The sequence below is a fragment of the Vulpes vulpes genome, chromosome 1, assembly GCF_048418805.1.
Source record: "Vulpes vulpes isolate BD-2025 chromosome 1, VulVul3, whole genome shotgun sequence".
Lineage (NCBI taxonomy): Eukaryota > Metazoa > Chordata > Mammalia > Carnivora > Canidae > Vulpes > Vulpes vulpes.
The window spans coordinates 38,533,048-38,549,524 of record NC_132780.1 but is presented as its reverse complement, the minus strand read 5'-3'; the positions used below and the strand labels follow the sequence as shown (position 1 = coordinate 38,549,524).

The 16,477-nt window shown below is 40.0% G+C and overlaps 1 protein-coding gene across 1 annotated transcript in view; it reads right to left on the bottom strand.

Annotated features, from left to right (window-relative positions):
- Positions 1-232: 232 nt before the first annotated feature.
- OSTF1 (osteoclast stimulating factor 1) overlaps positions 233-16,477 on the bottom strand; it is a 54,831-nt gene continuing 38,586 nt past the window's right edge. Inside the window, exons 6-10 of the mRNA XM_026001539.2 lie at positions 13,914-14,021; positions 12,898-12,947; positions 9,738-9,816; positions 6,792-6,890; positions 233-763 (exon numbers count right to left, since the gene is read on the bottom strand). Coding sequence (XP_025857324.2) covers positions 705-763; positions 6,792-6,890; positions 9,738-9,816; positions 12,898-12,947; positions 13,914-14,021 — 395 coding nt within the window. The 3' untranslated portion in view covers positions 233-704. The remainder of the gene's footprint in view (positions 764-6,791; positions 6,891-9,737; positions 9,817-12,897; positions 12,948-13,913; positions 14,022-16,477) is intronic.

The following is a 16,477-nucleotide window of genomic DNA, read 5'->3' as shown; positions in this document are numbered from 1 at the left end:
TCTAATAATTACTAATGTTATACATATTATTATAAATATATCTTCTCAATGATTATCTTGAGTTTAATCAAAGCAAATATATACAGTGAGCAGAAATTTGGCTATTACGATTCCTTTGTGCTAACAAATGTGAAACATGACTTAAAAAATAAAATCAGCCTTTACCTAAATATAAATATAAAAAGCTTTATTTACTAGCAAATACTGATACCACAAAAACAGACAAAGGAAATACAGTCTCTTAAAATGTTTATTTTTGTCAGAACAGCTGACGATTTTCTGTTAAGTCTTTTGGTTCATTATTTTAACAAGCGTTTCCCCCTTGAAAAATCCATTCAAAATATTTCAATCCTTGAGGTAAAGAACTTTAAGAAAACAAAACAAAAAAATTCTGATTTTTTAAAGAAAAAAATTCTTAAAATTCCTTTAACTTGATAAATAGAAATAATCTCTTCTTGTTCTACTCTGGTGAACAAAAACATACTTTATACAGCAAAGTATCCAGTCACTTATTGGCAAACTGAAGGTGAAAACCTACCCATTTACACGGTCTATTCAAACACAGTGCAATACTTCCATATTCATATAGACTTTAAAAACAAAACAAAACAAAACAAAACAGTTACCAACACTCTTCTGGCAAAGACAAAGGTTTTGGAATGCAAAAGCAACAGAAGTTTTAATCTCAAAGCTCCAGAAGGGAATTAATCTGAGTCTTCATCATCAAGATACTCCTCGGCATTGCTTAATGTTCGAACAGCATCTAAGTAGAATGGGGGAAAAACAAAACAGAGAAATTACAAATTGCTCAGATGTTTTTCACTTTCAAAGCTCCTGATAGCTCAACAAACTGTAATCTTTCCTCAGACCCAGAGACTGTACATCCCCCGCAGATCTTTTTCAACTTTTGCTTTCCTGCCTAACTGCTCAATTTTTGCTGCCAGAGAGGCTGACAAATACAGCTCCCTGCACTTTCTTTAGACATGCGAAAAAATAAAGCACATAGTGCTAAGGTACCATGAATCTATCTCGCCCAAAATGCAACCAGCAACATGCACCATGGTCAGCATGGAACACACAGGAAGCCCCTTCACTCTGACAACTGTACTTCCAACCTCCTCTCCCAATGACAAGTGCATACACATGGCTTTGGTCAGACAGACAACAGTCTGCGGCCTTACCTGAAGGCAATGTCACTGGGCAGAAAGATAACTAATGAAGGGAAAAAAGGAAAAGGAAGAGAATGAAAAAAGGAAAAGGAAAAAGCAGCTTCACTTTTATTTTTAAAAGCACAGATAAAGTAGGCTCAGGAGCAAAAGAATGAAATAAATGTATGTATGTATGTATGTATGTATGTATGTATGTATGTTTGAAATAGAAAGAACCAAACCCCACCATATGTTAAATCAGGCTTGAACAGGGTTATCTGATCTTTAACTGCTCACCTCTTCAACTGTCTAGTTAAATGCTTATGAAGCAACAGGTTACAACGAGGTATAATTTTAGGTGGAAAATTGAAATGCAAGGAGAACCACTGCTAGAGCTCAAAAATGTATGTTATCATGGTCTCTAAATACTATCTCCCCACACTTATTGGAGACATGACTGATGCCAAGTCTGGGGCACAAAAATGTAAAAGATGCTAAGTGGAACCGTTCGTCATGCCATACAACAAGGGTGCTATCAAAGAGAACGTCGTATTAAAAAGATTCAAGATCCAACCTGAAGGGACCTCCTCCACTAGCCAAAGAGGAGCTATCAGTAAGGGTACTAAATACAGTGGATTGCAACACAGCAAATATTTCAACACACAGCAAAGAGAATTCACTAGTCCTCTTTGGAGAACAATAGGGAATCAGTACCTTATTTCAAAAACTCACTAACCAAGACAAAAATTAAGCCTCTATTTCTGCCCCTACTCCACAAACTATTAACTCTGAGTAATCAAACCATGGATGAAGAAAAAAATTTTTTTATAGAATGTCCCATCTGATAACTGAGAAAGGAATGACAGAATTTGAGTATCACTTGTTTTACAACTGTTGGTGAAACAATGGATCTACACAATGATCATCAATGAATGCTAACGTCAGAGGACAATCAACAGGTATTATGTGCCTCTGATGAAACAACACAGCTTTCTTCATGACGTATTATTCCCTCTACCCCTTAGACAGATAAAATGTAAAATCTAATCGAGATTTAACACCAGTTGACAAAAATACAGAGGAGAGAGGAACATGACAAACACCACCAGAGGGTGCGTATATGTAATGTCTAGACTGGGAAAGTCAGGAAAACTGACCCAGCTTCCTTAATAAGTAATTGCCAGGCTAACAAAAGAGGGAGAAAAGATGATTTAAGAGACATATCTCCCAATTAGAGCCTGTTTTTCTTCAGACCCTGACTTCAACTATAAACAAATTAAGCAAACAGATTAATAAGTAAACAAAGTATAAACAAATGTGTATGGCAAATGTTAGACAATGTCAAGATCAATGTCAATGATATGAAGGAATTATTAATTTTAGGTATGCTAATGATACTGTAGGTTTTTTTCACTCATTATCTTTACAAATTTAGGAAAATATTGAGAAAAAGGAAGGGACAGGAGAGAGCTGGTACAAAGGAGGTAGAGACAGATTTATTTTTTTATAAGAAGGAAAGATGAAAGAACAAGCAGATATAAGCAGGACAGAGGCAAAATTCAATGATTTCACACCAGCTTCCAAACTACTAGAATTCCACAGGTTGTCTGTATTCGTCTCCATCCTCCTTAATCAGAAGTTCTGGAGATCTGGGTGGAATATACTTTGTTGGATCCACATACACACCAACTTCGTGACTCACTGTAAACTTGGGAAAAGCAGTTTTTCAAGCTAAAGACAAAAAGATAATAACAAAGCTCTTTCCTACCCTACTCTGCTGCTACAATCCTATGTTTTGCCCATTTGAGATGTTTTTTTCCTTCAATGGTTACTTCTGCCCTTTATTTTAAGCTCGTTTATCCTGTTAGCAGAAGATGGCTCACCATGGTGCAAACTTTACTGATAAGAAGTCATGAGACAGGTGTGAACCAGGCAAATAAATTCTTTCACCTTCCTTCCTTTCATGGATTGCTTGCTCTCAAGTAGTTTCTCTGGAAACCTCTCATGTGGCCAAGATCTGAGGAGCTATCTCTCTTCACAACCCATCTTGGGTGGCGGCCATCATATGGTAATGTATCTCCTAGCAGTGCATCCCCTTCCCCCTACCTCGCTTCCATTTCTTCTCAGTGTCACTGACCTCAATTGGCACATTCCAAATCAAGCACTAGCACTTAAACGAATGATAAACAGTGGAAAGGCAGACACAGTAACCTAGAAATATCTCATAGACATAGCATTCCATATTAAGTGAAAAGAAGTCAGACTCAAGAAAGTACATGCTGGCCCCATGTGGGGCTCTCTGCTCAGTGGGAGTCTGCTTCTCCCTCTCCCTCTGCCCCACCCCGCCCCCACGTGCTTGGTCTCTCACATGCTCTCTTGCTCTCTAAATAAATAAATAAAATCTTTTTAGAAAAAGTACATACTGTTTTATTCCATTAATATCAAGTTCAAGCATAGGCAAAATCGGTCTATGGTGAGAGAAGGGGAAGATATGAAGGGGGGCTTCTGGAGTATGGATCTACCTTGATCTGAGTTGTGGCAAACAGGTACAAGCACAGTTTATTAAAAAAAAAAAAAAAGAAAAAGCAAGATGATAAACTTAGGATTTATATATTTACTTAATATAAAGTATACCCCAATTTGTAAAATCTGGAAAAAAGGATTTAAAGAGTTGAACCTTCAAGGTGGGACTGAACCCTGGCCCCACACTTATATCCCAAAGTTACCCTTCAAGGTAACACAAAATAGGATTTATTTTTTCTCTATCAAAAATCCGAGGGATGCCTGGGTGGCTCAGTGGTTGAGTGTCTGCCTTTGGCTTAGGTCGAGATCCCGAGGTCCTAGGATGGAGTACCACAGGGAACCTGCTTCTCCCTCTGCCTATGTCTCTGCCTCTCTCTATGTGTCTCTCATGAATAAATAAATAAAATCTTAAAAAAAAAAAAAAAGGTGTACTTTTAAAAGTGGGCAACAACATCAGAATATACTTTTTCCAGGGCAGAGTTTGTGCTGGCAATTAGCTATACATAGCCCGATACTCAACTCCCAATTCCAACTGGGATCACAATACAAATTGAAACTTTTTACTGGATGATTGCAGGCATGAAGCAAGAAAAAAGACAAGAAGAGGTAATGTGAAAACTGAATTATGAAAATTCATTTCTTGGCTCTGTGTGCCAGGCCCCCATATTACCTCGTTAATGAATGGGTCCATTATTAAATCAATACGAATTTAGGAAAGTAGACTAAAGACACTTGGCGTGAACAGAGAAAAAGAGAACTGCCTCCTAATCCTATTCTATAAAGACTGCAGAAAGGTCATGGGGGGAAGAGCAGTTTGCCACCTGCCTCCCCCAGCTCCTGCTGCTCACATGGAGGCTTCTGGGTCCAGCTCTCTGGGGTCCGAAGCAACTGTGGTATTTTCCTTGTCTATCACAATCAAGCTTATAGTACCCATGAGAGTCTGATAATCTGTAGCTCATAAGAAGTCTTACTCCACAGTTAGGGCATTCTGAAAGTACCCACATAGCACCAGGAAGTCAGTGGCAGAAAAAGGAAGTTAGGCCATAGTCCAACTTCCTGAACCAACCAAGGCAGCAAGCAGAAGGTACATGCCTAGTAGAGGTATCACTCCCTCAGGTCTGCATATATGGCTTCTCAATCAAAATGTAGGATTGATGGGGAGCACCACTCAGCTGATAAGTATTTTCTCACTCACTTAGCAGACCCTCAATCCATCTGTGCATGAGTAAATACTTTCAAGAAACACCAGCTCTGCCAAGAGCATTCACAGCTTAAATAATTAAGGAACCCAAGCGGCTTAATGGTTTAATGGTTTACACTATCTGAACTGAAGCTAAAAGAAATAAAAATCTAAATTAAAGACCTACCTTGGGTAAAGAATCAAAGGAAAAGCAGATTCGTGAGGAAGGCTAAGATGAGAATTTGGTGATGGACATGGAGGATAATTCTGGGAAGCTCCCTTGGTCAGTCATGAAGAGAGGGGGACTGTTTGCTATTTTTGATTGACTAAAGCAGGAAACAGAAGACTGACCATTTTGTTGCCTCTGCTGGAATTGGGCTATGGGACAAGATAACATTGCCTCTTTTCATAAAACAAAGGGTACTCAGTTAAGGAAGAGAAAAGCTTTCCAAGGGTTCAAAAATTAATGGGAGAGTGATTCAAATGATGAAAACAAAAATCAGTATCTCATTACACAAGTTCAGAACTCTGAGAGTGATATTAATAAAGAAACAAATGCACTTAGCCTCTCTATACTGGAAATGTCTCAAAAGTTGTTTTGGTGATTCTCCACCAACACGGATTGGTCTAAACTTCAGATTCTAACGCAATACTAAAAAGGGTTGGAATGATGAGTAGCAATGCTAAATAAAGACTTGTGAAAATTGAGTTCTCCATTATAGTGGTTCCAGTCTAGAAAATGGTGGAAAGGATGTATCAATCATTGGCTCATTCTTCAAAGTGAGATTAGAGTGCCAAACATAAGATAAAAGTAGAATAAGGCTTGAGAAGTGAGGGGTGGGGTGGGAGGGGGATTGAATGTGCCTTCCAACCAAATCATCTTTTACTTTTCTTTTTTCTACCTCTGGGTTCCTATGGGCCAGGAGGCTGATGGTGGAAGAAAGGGAGAGACCAGGGACACCTCAGTGGCTCAGCGGTTGAGCGTCTGCCTCCGGCTCAGGTCATGATCCCGGGGTCCTGGGATGAGTCACACATTGGGTTCCCTGGAGGGAGCCTGCTTCTCCCTCCGCCTGTGTCTCTGCCTCTCCTTGTGTGTCTCTCATGAATAAATAAAATCTTTTAAAAAAGAAAGAAATAGAAATAGAAATAGAAATAGGAAGAAAAGAAAAGAAAAGAAAAGAAAAGAAAAGAAAAGAAAAGAAAAGAAAAGAAAAGAAAAGAAAAGAAAAGAAACCAGAGAGAGGAATGAGAAGAAAGCTTAAAGGGGGTTAAGTACTGAGTTATGTACTGAGAGGTCCAATAAATGGCCAATCTCTGAATAGTAACCACAAAGGATGCAAATGCGTTTTACACCTTTTCTTTAACACCTTTTCAAAAACAACCACACAAACCTTTAATTTTTTTCTTTCAGACCTATTCTCCCACACCAACAGATATTTTTGTCTCTAAGAATGTAGACCTAAACTTTAACTTTAAAAACCACCCCAGCCTATAAATAATCATCAAACTGTTTATCAAGTCTAGAATAATTCTGATTACAGTTTACTGATATTCTCAATTAAAATAGAAACCAAATATAATCATGGAGCCCTTCAGTGCTTAATTGAAAAAATATTTAGAGGTAACCACTCGTAAGAACCTAGGAAATGAGGATATGGAGACCATGGCTCTCTGATGAGAACTCTAATGGAAACCAAGGTGATTACAATTTGATTGTAAGGTACAAAGGAAACATACATAAAAGACTAAAATGTTGATGTCTCTTCAACTTGTGTGCATGAAAGTTACTTCTATGGTGAACGTTCCAAATTAGACCAAGGAGATAAAACCTAACTTTAGAACCACACAAAGAGTTTACCAAGAAGCATTTGTGTCCAGTTCTAAGATGATAATCCTTGGTCATGATGGCACCCAGAGGAAAAAGGATTGAAACCAAATACCTGTCCCCTGTTTCTTTTTCAGGAGAGATGCACAGGCGGCATTCGTAGCCATGTCCAGGGCCAGCTTCTTCTCGTTGTTTCTTAAGTCTGTTCTTGCACCTTACCCCCAAAACAAGAAAACCACATCAGGTGTTTGTAAAGAACCTCTAGTAGCAATCTTCTTTCCACCAAAACTAATAACTTTTGGCCAAACTTACTAGAGAACCATTCTGGCCCCAAAGTAAGCTTTTTCAGAACAGTAAAAGCACATCTGGCATCTTGAATCAGGGAGTTGCAGCAGCACTCCTGATAATTAATTGGGCACAATTAAAATATAGCCTCTCCTTTCAAGTCCTCAGAATACTGCATGTGACTTTTCAGCAGGGAGCTTACTATCCCCAAGGTGAATCTTAAGTCAGTTAGACTCCAATGTGTCTTGGCACCAATTTTTGGAGATTAAATTTACTACAACCTTTGCTTCTTGAGAAAAGACCACGTGGGTTACACCTGAGGGGATTAATATTTTATATCTGTAAGTATACTCCTGTACAAATTAGCAGAAGAGTAACACAATAAAACCTAGAGGCAATCCATGGTTCCTGCAGCCCCATCTTCTACTTGCTTTTTTTCCCCCTTGTCTTCACTGTGGTAAAAATTACATCAGAATTCATGAGTGCATTTTCATTGATAAAGATTCAAAAATATAGAAGTATGCTGAACAGAAGCATATGTCCCATTTCATCCCCTAACTCACCCTTCCTTCCCTTCTTCCCGCTTGTCCACAGGAAGCCATTCCCAGCAAATGGGCATCAATCCTATCTCCTTAGGTGCATGAATGCATTCACAGATGCATGTATGTATGCATACATATACATAGTCGTATCACATACATTGGTCTGTAAACTGATTTTTTTTAACCCAACAAATCCATACTGGTACTCATTCCCTCATGGTACATATCCTTATAATTCCATCTATTTAAATATCTATAAGTATTCAACGTTGTGGACAATGCAAAATTTACTTAACCACCCCCCTACTGAGGGGCACTGAGGCTGTTCCTTTATCACAAACCATATTGTAAACCTCCTTGAACAGCATCTTTCTGAAGTTTTCTAGAAGTGATGCTGCAATGAAAGGATATGCACATTTTTAATTCTCCTAACTACTGTCAGATTGCTTTTCAAGAAGGCTTTACCAATTTACACCCCCTGCCACAATATATGAGAGTGCCATTTTCTTTGTAACCACATCCTCTTCCATAAACAAAAAATAAATGCAATGAAATTCACAGGCACAAAAATACTGAGTTAAGAAAGTATGGCATCTTTAATTAGGAATATGGCGATTGTGTATAAAAATCTCCCTCCTGAGCAGATTTAGATCTACTCGTAGCTAAGGGTCTATAGAAACTTCATTCTTCGGGCGCCAGAGTGGGTTAAAGTCTGCCTTCAGCTCAGGTCATGATCCCAAGGTCCTGGGATTGAGTCGTGTGTCGTGTTGGGTTCCCTGCTCAGTGGAGAGCCTGCTTCTCCCTCTCCTTCCCATTCATTCTCTCTCTTTGCTTTCTCTCTCTCTAATAAATAAATGAAATATTAAAAAAAAAAAACAATCAAACCTCATTCTCTCACTGTGCTCCAGGTAAAAAAAGATCCCTGAGGGTTAAGAATTTTGTGACTAATCATATCTTACATTAAATTACACTTTAGAACTCATATATGTGATTTCTGCCAGGACAGGAAATGTTCAGAGCCAGCAATGCAAGAGAAGAAACAATCATTTCCTGTGTCCCTCTCAACTTGTGCTACCCAAGAGAAATACAATGTGAGCTATATATGTCATTTTAAACTTTCTAGTGGCCACATTTTCAAAAACTGGAATTCATTTTAATAATATATTTTCTTTAATCCAGCGTATCCACAGTGGTACCACTCTGTCATACAACCAACATAAACTGTGATGCTTTACATCTTTTTTCACTAAGTCTTTTACATCTGATGTACATTTTACACTTATAGCACATCTCAGGTGAGACTAGGCTCATTTCAAGGTCTCAGCAGCAGGAGCGGTTTAGTGGCTGCAGGCACAGATGACACAGTTCTCAGCATAACCTTGAGGGGGCACTAGAGTGGTCCCCATGCTGTGTCTTCTTTTATACTTGAGGTTTACATCATCCACATACTTTAAATCAATAACACTTCCTCTCATGTATCTCATAACACTGCTCAAAGATCCCTAATGACAGTGCACCCTTATGACACCTCATGAATCAAGCAACTTATGTTATAGCCTTCTAGACCAGGGTACGGTATGGGGGATATGCCTGGCCCTCCATAAGTGTTCATTAATATTTGCAGGACAAATGGATGGATGGATGGATGGATGGTCGGTCCATAATTTCAGTCCCCTCTGACTTGTATAAAAATAGAGAATCAAGGTATCTTCTCATTCTTCCTATATCTAGTACCTGCTCGGCTCAAAGGAGGACATTATAATCACAGCTTTCTTTCTTCTCTATTGAAACTTTTCTGTGTGAATGGCGACCTCAGCAACTTTTACCCATACAGCTTTCTGAGATAGGATCTTCTCTGCATGCGTGTGCACACACTTGCACATATACACGCGTGCCTTTCTTCTAAGGCCCTTTAATCTTGCAGAAATATACAATAAACTCATACTGAAAGTAACATATGTAATCTTAAAGCTTACCAAACTTTTAATTTAAAACTAAGAACTTAAAAATAAATAAAAATTAAAAAATAAAACTAAAAACTTAACACAAATCACCTCAAATACCGTAATTTCATCTTATTGTAACAACTCTATGATACAAACACAGTGGACATTAAAATCTTATTTTCAAAATACAAAGCCTGTTATTCTTCCTACTATTTCAAATAATATAAGTGAATGTAGCCTGTTTTTCTAGGGTAAGTAAAGGCCAGATAAACTGGGCACATGCTTTACCTTTCTCCAGAAGCAACTGGACAATATCTGCATAACCCTTCCAGGCAGCAGCATGCAAAGCTGTGTCTCCCAACTTGTTCTACAGTGATTTAAAAAGAGAAAGAAGCATTTTTAAAAATAAGACTGGATTGATAATATGCATGAATTTAGGTTTACTCTAAGTAAACCTACAATGAGAACAACTTAAGAAATCATGTAAAATCCCAAAAAGCAAGAAAGGAGACGACAGAAGAGTCATTTGGGGTGAGGGAATAGGAAAATCTCTGAGGATTAGAAACCAACTTGGCAGAGAACCGGTGGAAATGCAGATGCCTGCACAGGGAGACAACAGGAGGAAGCAAGCAGATCTATCCCTGCAGAAAGCTAGCATGAATTAGGAATTAGAGATGCCTGGAGACGCCGAGCAGGCATGAGGAGTGAAAACAAGAGTACTAGGTGAAAGTGTTTATGGAAGTAATTAGATCACCTTCCTCTCTCCTTGCTGCCAGGTGACCCAGTGCAGATGGCAGCATTATCCTGAGAAAAATGAACTGGCTTGTCTCCAAGCTCATGAACTCAGAGGTATAAGGGAAGGTGGCAGCAAGGCCAGGAGCTAAAAGTAGTGGGTGAGCCTGGAAACTTACAAACTGAGCAGCAAGCAGCCTTTACCTGCCCCACTGCCCCAGTGTGTGCAGTCTAGCATCTATGCCCAGGCAGGAGGCTCAAAAACAGTTCTCTGGTGCTGCCAAATAGCTCCCCATGTGGAGGAGGGAGAGGGTACTCATACTCATCTGGGTATCACCCAAACAGCCAGGACCTTACTTCACCCTATAGAAACCGCAACAGTCGGTAAGCCCCATAAGCATGCACAATTTCCACCATACTTCCATTGTGAATGGACAAAGATACTAGGTATTTGAGGAAAGCCTCCATTATTTGAGAAAAGATCAAGACAAAGTTAATGGATCTCTAAGGGAAAAAACACAGTACAGTGAATGGCAGAAAACATTTTAAAAAGCTGTAATTAATATATCTGAGATGTAACATGAAAGAGCACAATGGAACAAGAAAAGATGCTACCTAAAAGTAATAATCAGAGTAAAAGAAAGAGCTTATAGCAGACAGAACTCTAAGATGGTGCCCGAGATCCCTGCCCCCTGGGATCCACCCCGTCGAATTCCTCCACCTTGAGTATGGGTGAGACTAATTAATATAATAGGATATCACTGGGGATCCCGGGGTGCCTCAGTGGTTTAGCGCCTGCCTTTGACCCAGGACACGATCCTGGAGTCCCAGGATCAAGTCCCAGGTTGGGCTCCCGGCATGGAGCCTGCTTCTCCCTCTGCCTGTATCTCTGCCTCTCTCTCTCTCTCTCTCTCTCTCTCTCATGAATAAATAAAATCTTTTTAAAAAAAAATAGGGTATCACTCCCGTAATTAGGTTTCTAATCAGATAATATTGAGTTCATCAAAAGAGAGCTTATACCAGGTGGGCCTGACCTAAGCAGGTGGACCCTTTCCCAAAGGTACAGTGTCAGAGACACAATCTCCTATGGGCCTTAAAGAAGAAAGCAAACAACCATGTTGTGAAATGTCTATGGAGAGGGGTGATCTCGGAAAGCTGAGGTCCACAGCACTACAGGAGAAAGAAACTCAATCCTCCCAACAACCTGAGTGAGCCTGGAATAGGATCTGAGCTCCAGATGAGAACCCAATCCAGCTAATCCCTTTATTCCAGCCTGGGAGACCCTGAGCAGAGAGCCCACCTGCTCGGCACCTAGAATTCTGGTCTACAGAAAATAGGCAAACAGGTGTTGTTTTAAGCTGCTAGGTTTGTGGTTCTTCATTATATAGCAACAGAAACCTTACATGACACTGAGGACACTGAGAAATTAAAAAAAGTAACCAAGATAAAACATAAAGGTAAAAAAAATCTCTGAGGAAAACTAAAATAACTGGAGGCTCAATGTAAGAGGTCCAACTTAACTACTAATGGGCATTCCAGAACCAAAGAACAAAGACAATGGGTAGTAAAAATTAGAAAAGAAACAAGAAACAATATTTTTCCAGCTTGAAAGAGTCCACCATCATTACCGGGAAGAGACCAACTCTAATGCACATCGTTGTGAAACACTAGAACACCATGGACAGAGTGACAAATTCTGAGCAAGAGAAAAAGCAGACCATACACAAAATAATGGGAATCAAAATGCATCAAATCTCTCAAAAGCAATTCTAAATACTGAACATCCTAGAGCCCTACCTGCAAAATTCTAAGGGAAATCATTTTCAACCTCGAATTCTGTCAGCCAAATAATCATCCCCTAGGTCCCCTTTCTTAGCAATCTACTTGGAGATGTTCTACAACAAAAGGAAGGCAATGTACAAGATCCAGAAAAGTGGAGACACACCACAGGAAGGAGATGAAAGTAAGGCTTCCCACAGGAAGGAAGCAAAGGCAGCAGAAACCAAGCCACTCAGATCAGAGAATGAGAATGAGGGCTTTGGAAGTACCAGTACCATTCGGGGGGGTTGAGGGCGGGGGGAGGAAGAAAGCAGTTATCTTATACATTTTGAAAAAGTATGTCAAGAGAACGGCAAACAGTGTGAAAGTGTCTAGTGAGACACAAAACCCAAAACCAGCTAAATAAAAGCCACTAAGTACAGAAACAAAAGTGACACAAGCAGTGAGCAATATTTAAATAGCCCTAATATTTGTAAGCCATTGTAGAGTAAGAACCAGAAACTATGATATGATACGTGGGGGACAATCAGAGGAACAAAGGCTTGGGTGCTGGGATATCACAGTAGGGGCAATCAATAAGCTTATGCCTTCAGACAGGACACTGAAACATTTATGAAGAAGATGACCTAGGGAAAAGCTCCATAAGCATCTTCCTTAGTAACATGAAGGCAAGACGAGAGAGCCAATAACCCAAAGTGGTAAGTGAGAAAGAAATATGGTAGGCATTTGGGGCTTTATACAATTTGGATTTTGGTACAACAGTAATTTTTTAACTGTGTGTTTGTAGTGTTTTGGTTAAAAACTGTATGAAAGATACTGAATGGGAATCAGTGTCAGTTCAAGACACAGAGACAGGACTTTGCATGCCCATACGCTGCTCCCTGAGAATTAGGCAGGTATGTGATGTGACCACAGACTTCTGCCTAATTGATCTTACCTGTTGGTTCAGTTCAATGTTTGGTTGAGTAAACAGCATTTCCACTATGTCTGAAAATCAAACAAGAAAGGTATTTTTTAAGAATGAAAAGGAAAAGGCTGACAAAATGAGGCACAACAGCTTCAAACAAGAGGATTCTTTAGAAGAATCAAGAAAATTCTAATAAAATTTTTTAAATATATGTAAATACAAGACTTAAGAATGTAAAAAGTAGAATTATGTAGGGAATAGTTGTTTTCAAATAATCTGGCTTTCACATTTTGACATGGCAACCATTGTAGAAATATTTCTATGTTCACTGTTCATGATGATACTGTATATTCATTTAACTAATGTGCGTTTATCAGCTAACATAAGATCGGCTTCTTTGGGAAACAGCCATCAACTTTCCGTTAGCTATGCTATTTAATCTGCTGGGTGCTCTGTTTCTGATCGTTTTGTTTATTTTGTGTGTGTGTGTGTGTGTTGTTGTTGTTGTTGTTGTTGTTGTTGGGAGAGGGAGAAAGAGAGCAGGTGTGGCAGATTTTTTTGGTCAGGCTGAAACAGACCCAGAAATTCCACTCTCATATTGATTATAACTGAGAAGGTCACCAACTCCATCACTAACTTAAGCAAATGCTGTCTTTCCCTGGAATCCACCAGCATGCATTCAACTTAGAATATAAATTGTGCAAGCGTATCTTGGGAAAAACTAAGTAGAAGGGTCACTTTTGCCCCTTTCTTTCTTTTTTGTAAGATTAGATTGTGGTATTTGTTTTTACATGACTATTGTTTTCCTCTAACCCTTCCAAGCCTGAGAGAGGAAGGGAAGTTTCCAGTCTTTCAAGTGAGAGAGGTCCATGCAGTAAGCATTCTACCTACTGTTTTACAGACCTTCCAGGAACAAGGCTTTTGGCCAATGTTCTAAAGGATTTAAGCAGAATAATTTTTTTTCATTTCCGTAACTCCAGCTCCTCTGCGTGAAGCACATTTTCAGTAGCGTGGACATTGATGAGATAGCAAACAGAAGGCAGTACCTTTATGCCCCCCATGGCAGGCCCAGTACAGGGCAGTACTTCCAGCTTTGTCTAAGCCATTAACGCCGACTCGGTTGTCCAGACATTCTCTCAACCAGCTCAGATTGCCTGAAAACATCATGCATTTATAAGAACACAAGAAAAAGGGCTTGGGTTTTTTTTTTTTTTTTTTTTTTTTGGTTTTGCTTTTAAATCAATTTCACCCTCCATAAATTTCCATCTAGAATGGATTAGTCAGCAAGTCTGAAATTAAGACCTGCCCAGTAATGCATTCATTATGGTACATTTTCACTTCCAGTTTATTAATGAAAAGCATTAACAACAACTTGGAAGTGGGGATGGAGGGGGCCGGTGGAGGGGAAGAATTATTTGTCACAGTTCTGGCAAGTCCAGAATCAAGGCAACAGCAGATTCAATGCCTGGTAAGAGCCTGCTTCCCAGTTCATGGACACTGTTTCCACCCCCTGGACAGAAAGAGCAGGAGAGCCCTCCCGGGTCTCTACTGGTTCTATTCATGAGGGCAGAGCCCTCATAAGCTAATCACCTCCAAACACCATTGATCTGGGGTTAGCTTTCAACATCTGAACCTTGAGCAGACGGAAACATTCAGTCTATGGTATCCACGGCCTGGCCCACATACAGCTGATCACTGTGTATGTCACTGACGAGATACAAGTAAGCTCTGTGGCTTGTACAACATCAGTCTCTAACGGTCAGTTAAAGGGAAGAGTTGCCTAAATGAGCCTACTTATGGTTGTCTTACTCTGTAAAATGCACATACATGGAACTTTTTCCTTTGTGAAATCCTGGAAATTAGGGAAAAAAGAGTCAAACCTAAGAACAAGTAGATACTACTCATTTTCATATTAAAATGTATTTTCAGATCTTATAAGAAAATAAGGAAATAAACACTAAATAACCTCCTCATATGTTAAAATATAACTACCAATTTAAAACCCTCTGGCTAATGTCTAAATATCTAGTTCATAAATCACTTTGTTTTTTAGTTTCAAGTCTTTATTTAAATTCCAGTTATTTAACATACAGAAAAATATTAGTTTTTAAAATGTCAGCTTAGTAGTTCTACTTATACACAATTCTCAACCAGTAGTTTCCTTTTGCACATTCATGTTTCAAAAAGATCTGGAATAGAATGAAAGAAACCTCCTTGAGGCCTTATAAAAACTCCCTGTGTCCATAGTAGGGTTTCTCAACAGCAGCCCTACTGGCAGCAGCAGGGCTGGAGAATTCTTTGTTGCGGGCAGACCTGGGTACCATTGTATGTCCCCAGCATTTACAACCCAAAAGGTGCCAGTAGCATCCCCAAGTCATGACAGTCAAAGTGTCTCCAGGCATTGCCAAATATCCCAGGGTTTGAAGGAGGAATTACCCCCAGTGGAAAACCACTAATGTAGAGGATAAAGTCCCATGTACAGGCCGGTCCCTGTTGCTCTCTCCCTCCGCAGTTTCACCCGCACCCCACTCACTTGCATTACTACAACACTCTCCTAAATGCTACACCCACAAGAAGCCTCCACCCTCCTGCCTTCCAGTTCCTCATTGCGGCCTCTACAGCCTGCTTAACTTAAACATACTTCAGTGCTGTTCTTCTGACACCATCCTGTAATGATCTGTTACACACATCTCTCCCCCACCAGACTTGGAGCTCGGGGAGTCACAGACAACACCTTTCCACCTGCCACTGAGCACGGGTTAAGTAAAGAACTCAACAGTGTTGGTGGCTGACATTTCAAAAATGAAAATCAGGGCAGCCCGGGTGGCTCAGCAGTTTAGTGCCGCCTTCAATCCAGGGTGTGATCCTGGAGACCATGGGTGAGTCCCATGTCGGGCTCCCTGCCTGAAGCCTGTTTCTCACTTTGCCTGTATCTCTGCCTCTTTCTCTCTCTCTCTCTGTTTCTCATGAATAAATAAAATCTTTAGGGATCCCTGGGTGGTGCAGCAGTTTGGTGCCTGCCTTTGGCCCAGGGCGCGATCCTGGAGACCTAGGATCGAATCCCACGTTGGGTGCCCGGTGCATGGAGCCTGCTTCTCCCTCTTCCTATGTCTCTGCCTCTCTCTCTCTCTCTCTCTCTCTCTCTCTGTGTGACTATCATAAAAAAATAAAAATAAAAAAATAAAAGTAAATAAAATCTTAAAAAAAAATGAAAATCATGGGGGTACGTACAGCCTCGCTGGCTCATTGGACTGACTCTTGATCTCAGGGTTATGGTTTCAAGACCCACACTGTGTTGAGATTACTGAAGGAAATTTTTTTAAATTTTATTTTTATTTTTTAAAAATATTTTATTTATTCATTCATGAAACACACACACAGAGAGGCAGAGACACAGGCAGAGGGGGAGACAGGCTCCGTGCAGGGAGCTTGATGCAGGACTCAATCCCAGAACCCCGGATCACAACCCTGAGCCCAAGCAGATGCTCAACCACTGAGCCACCTGGGTGCTCCCCCCACCCCCAATTTTTTAAATAACATTTTATCTCTCTAGGGTGATAGAAGGCAGAACAGAGATTGCCTCTCAGACTCCTAACTCTGGGAAACGAAC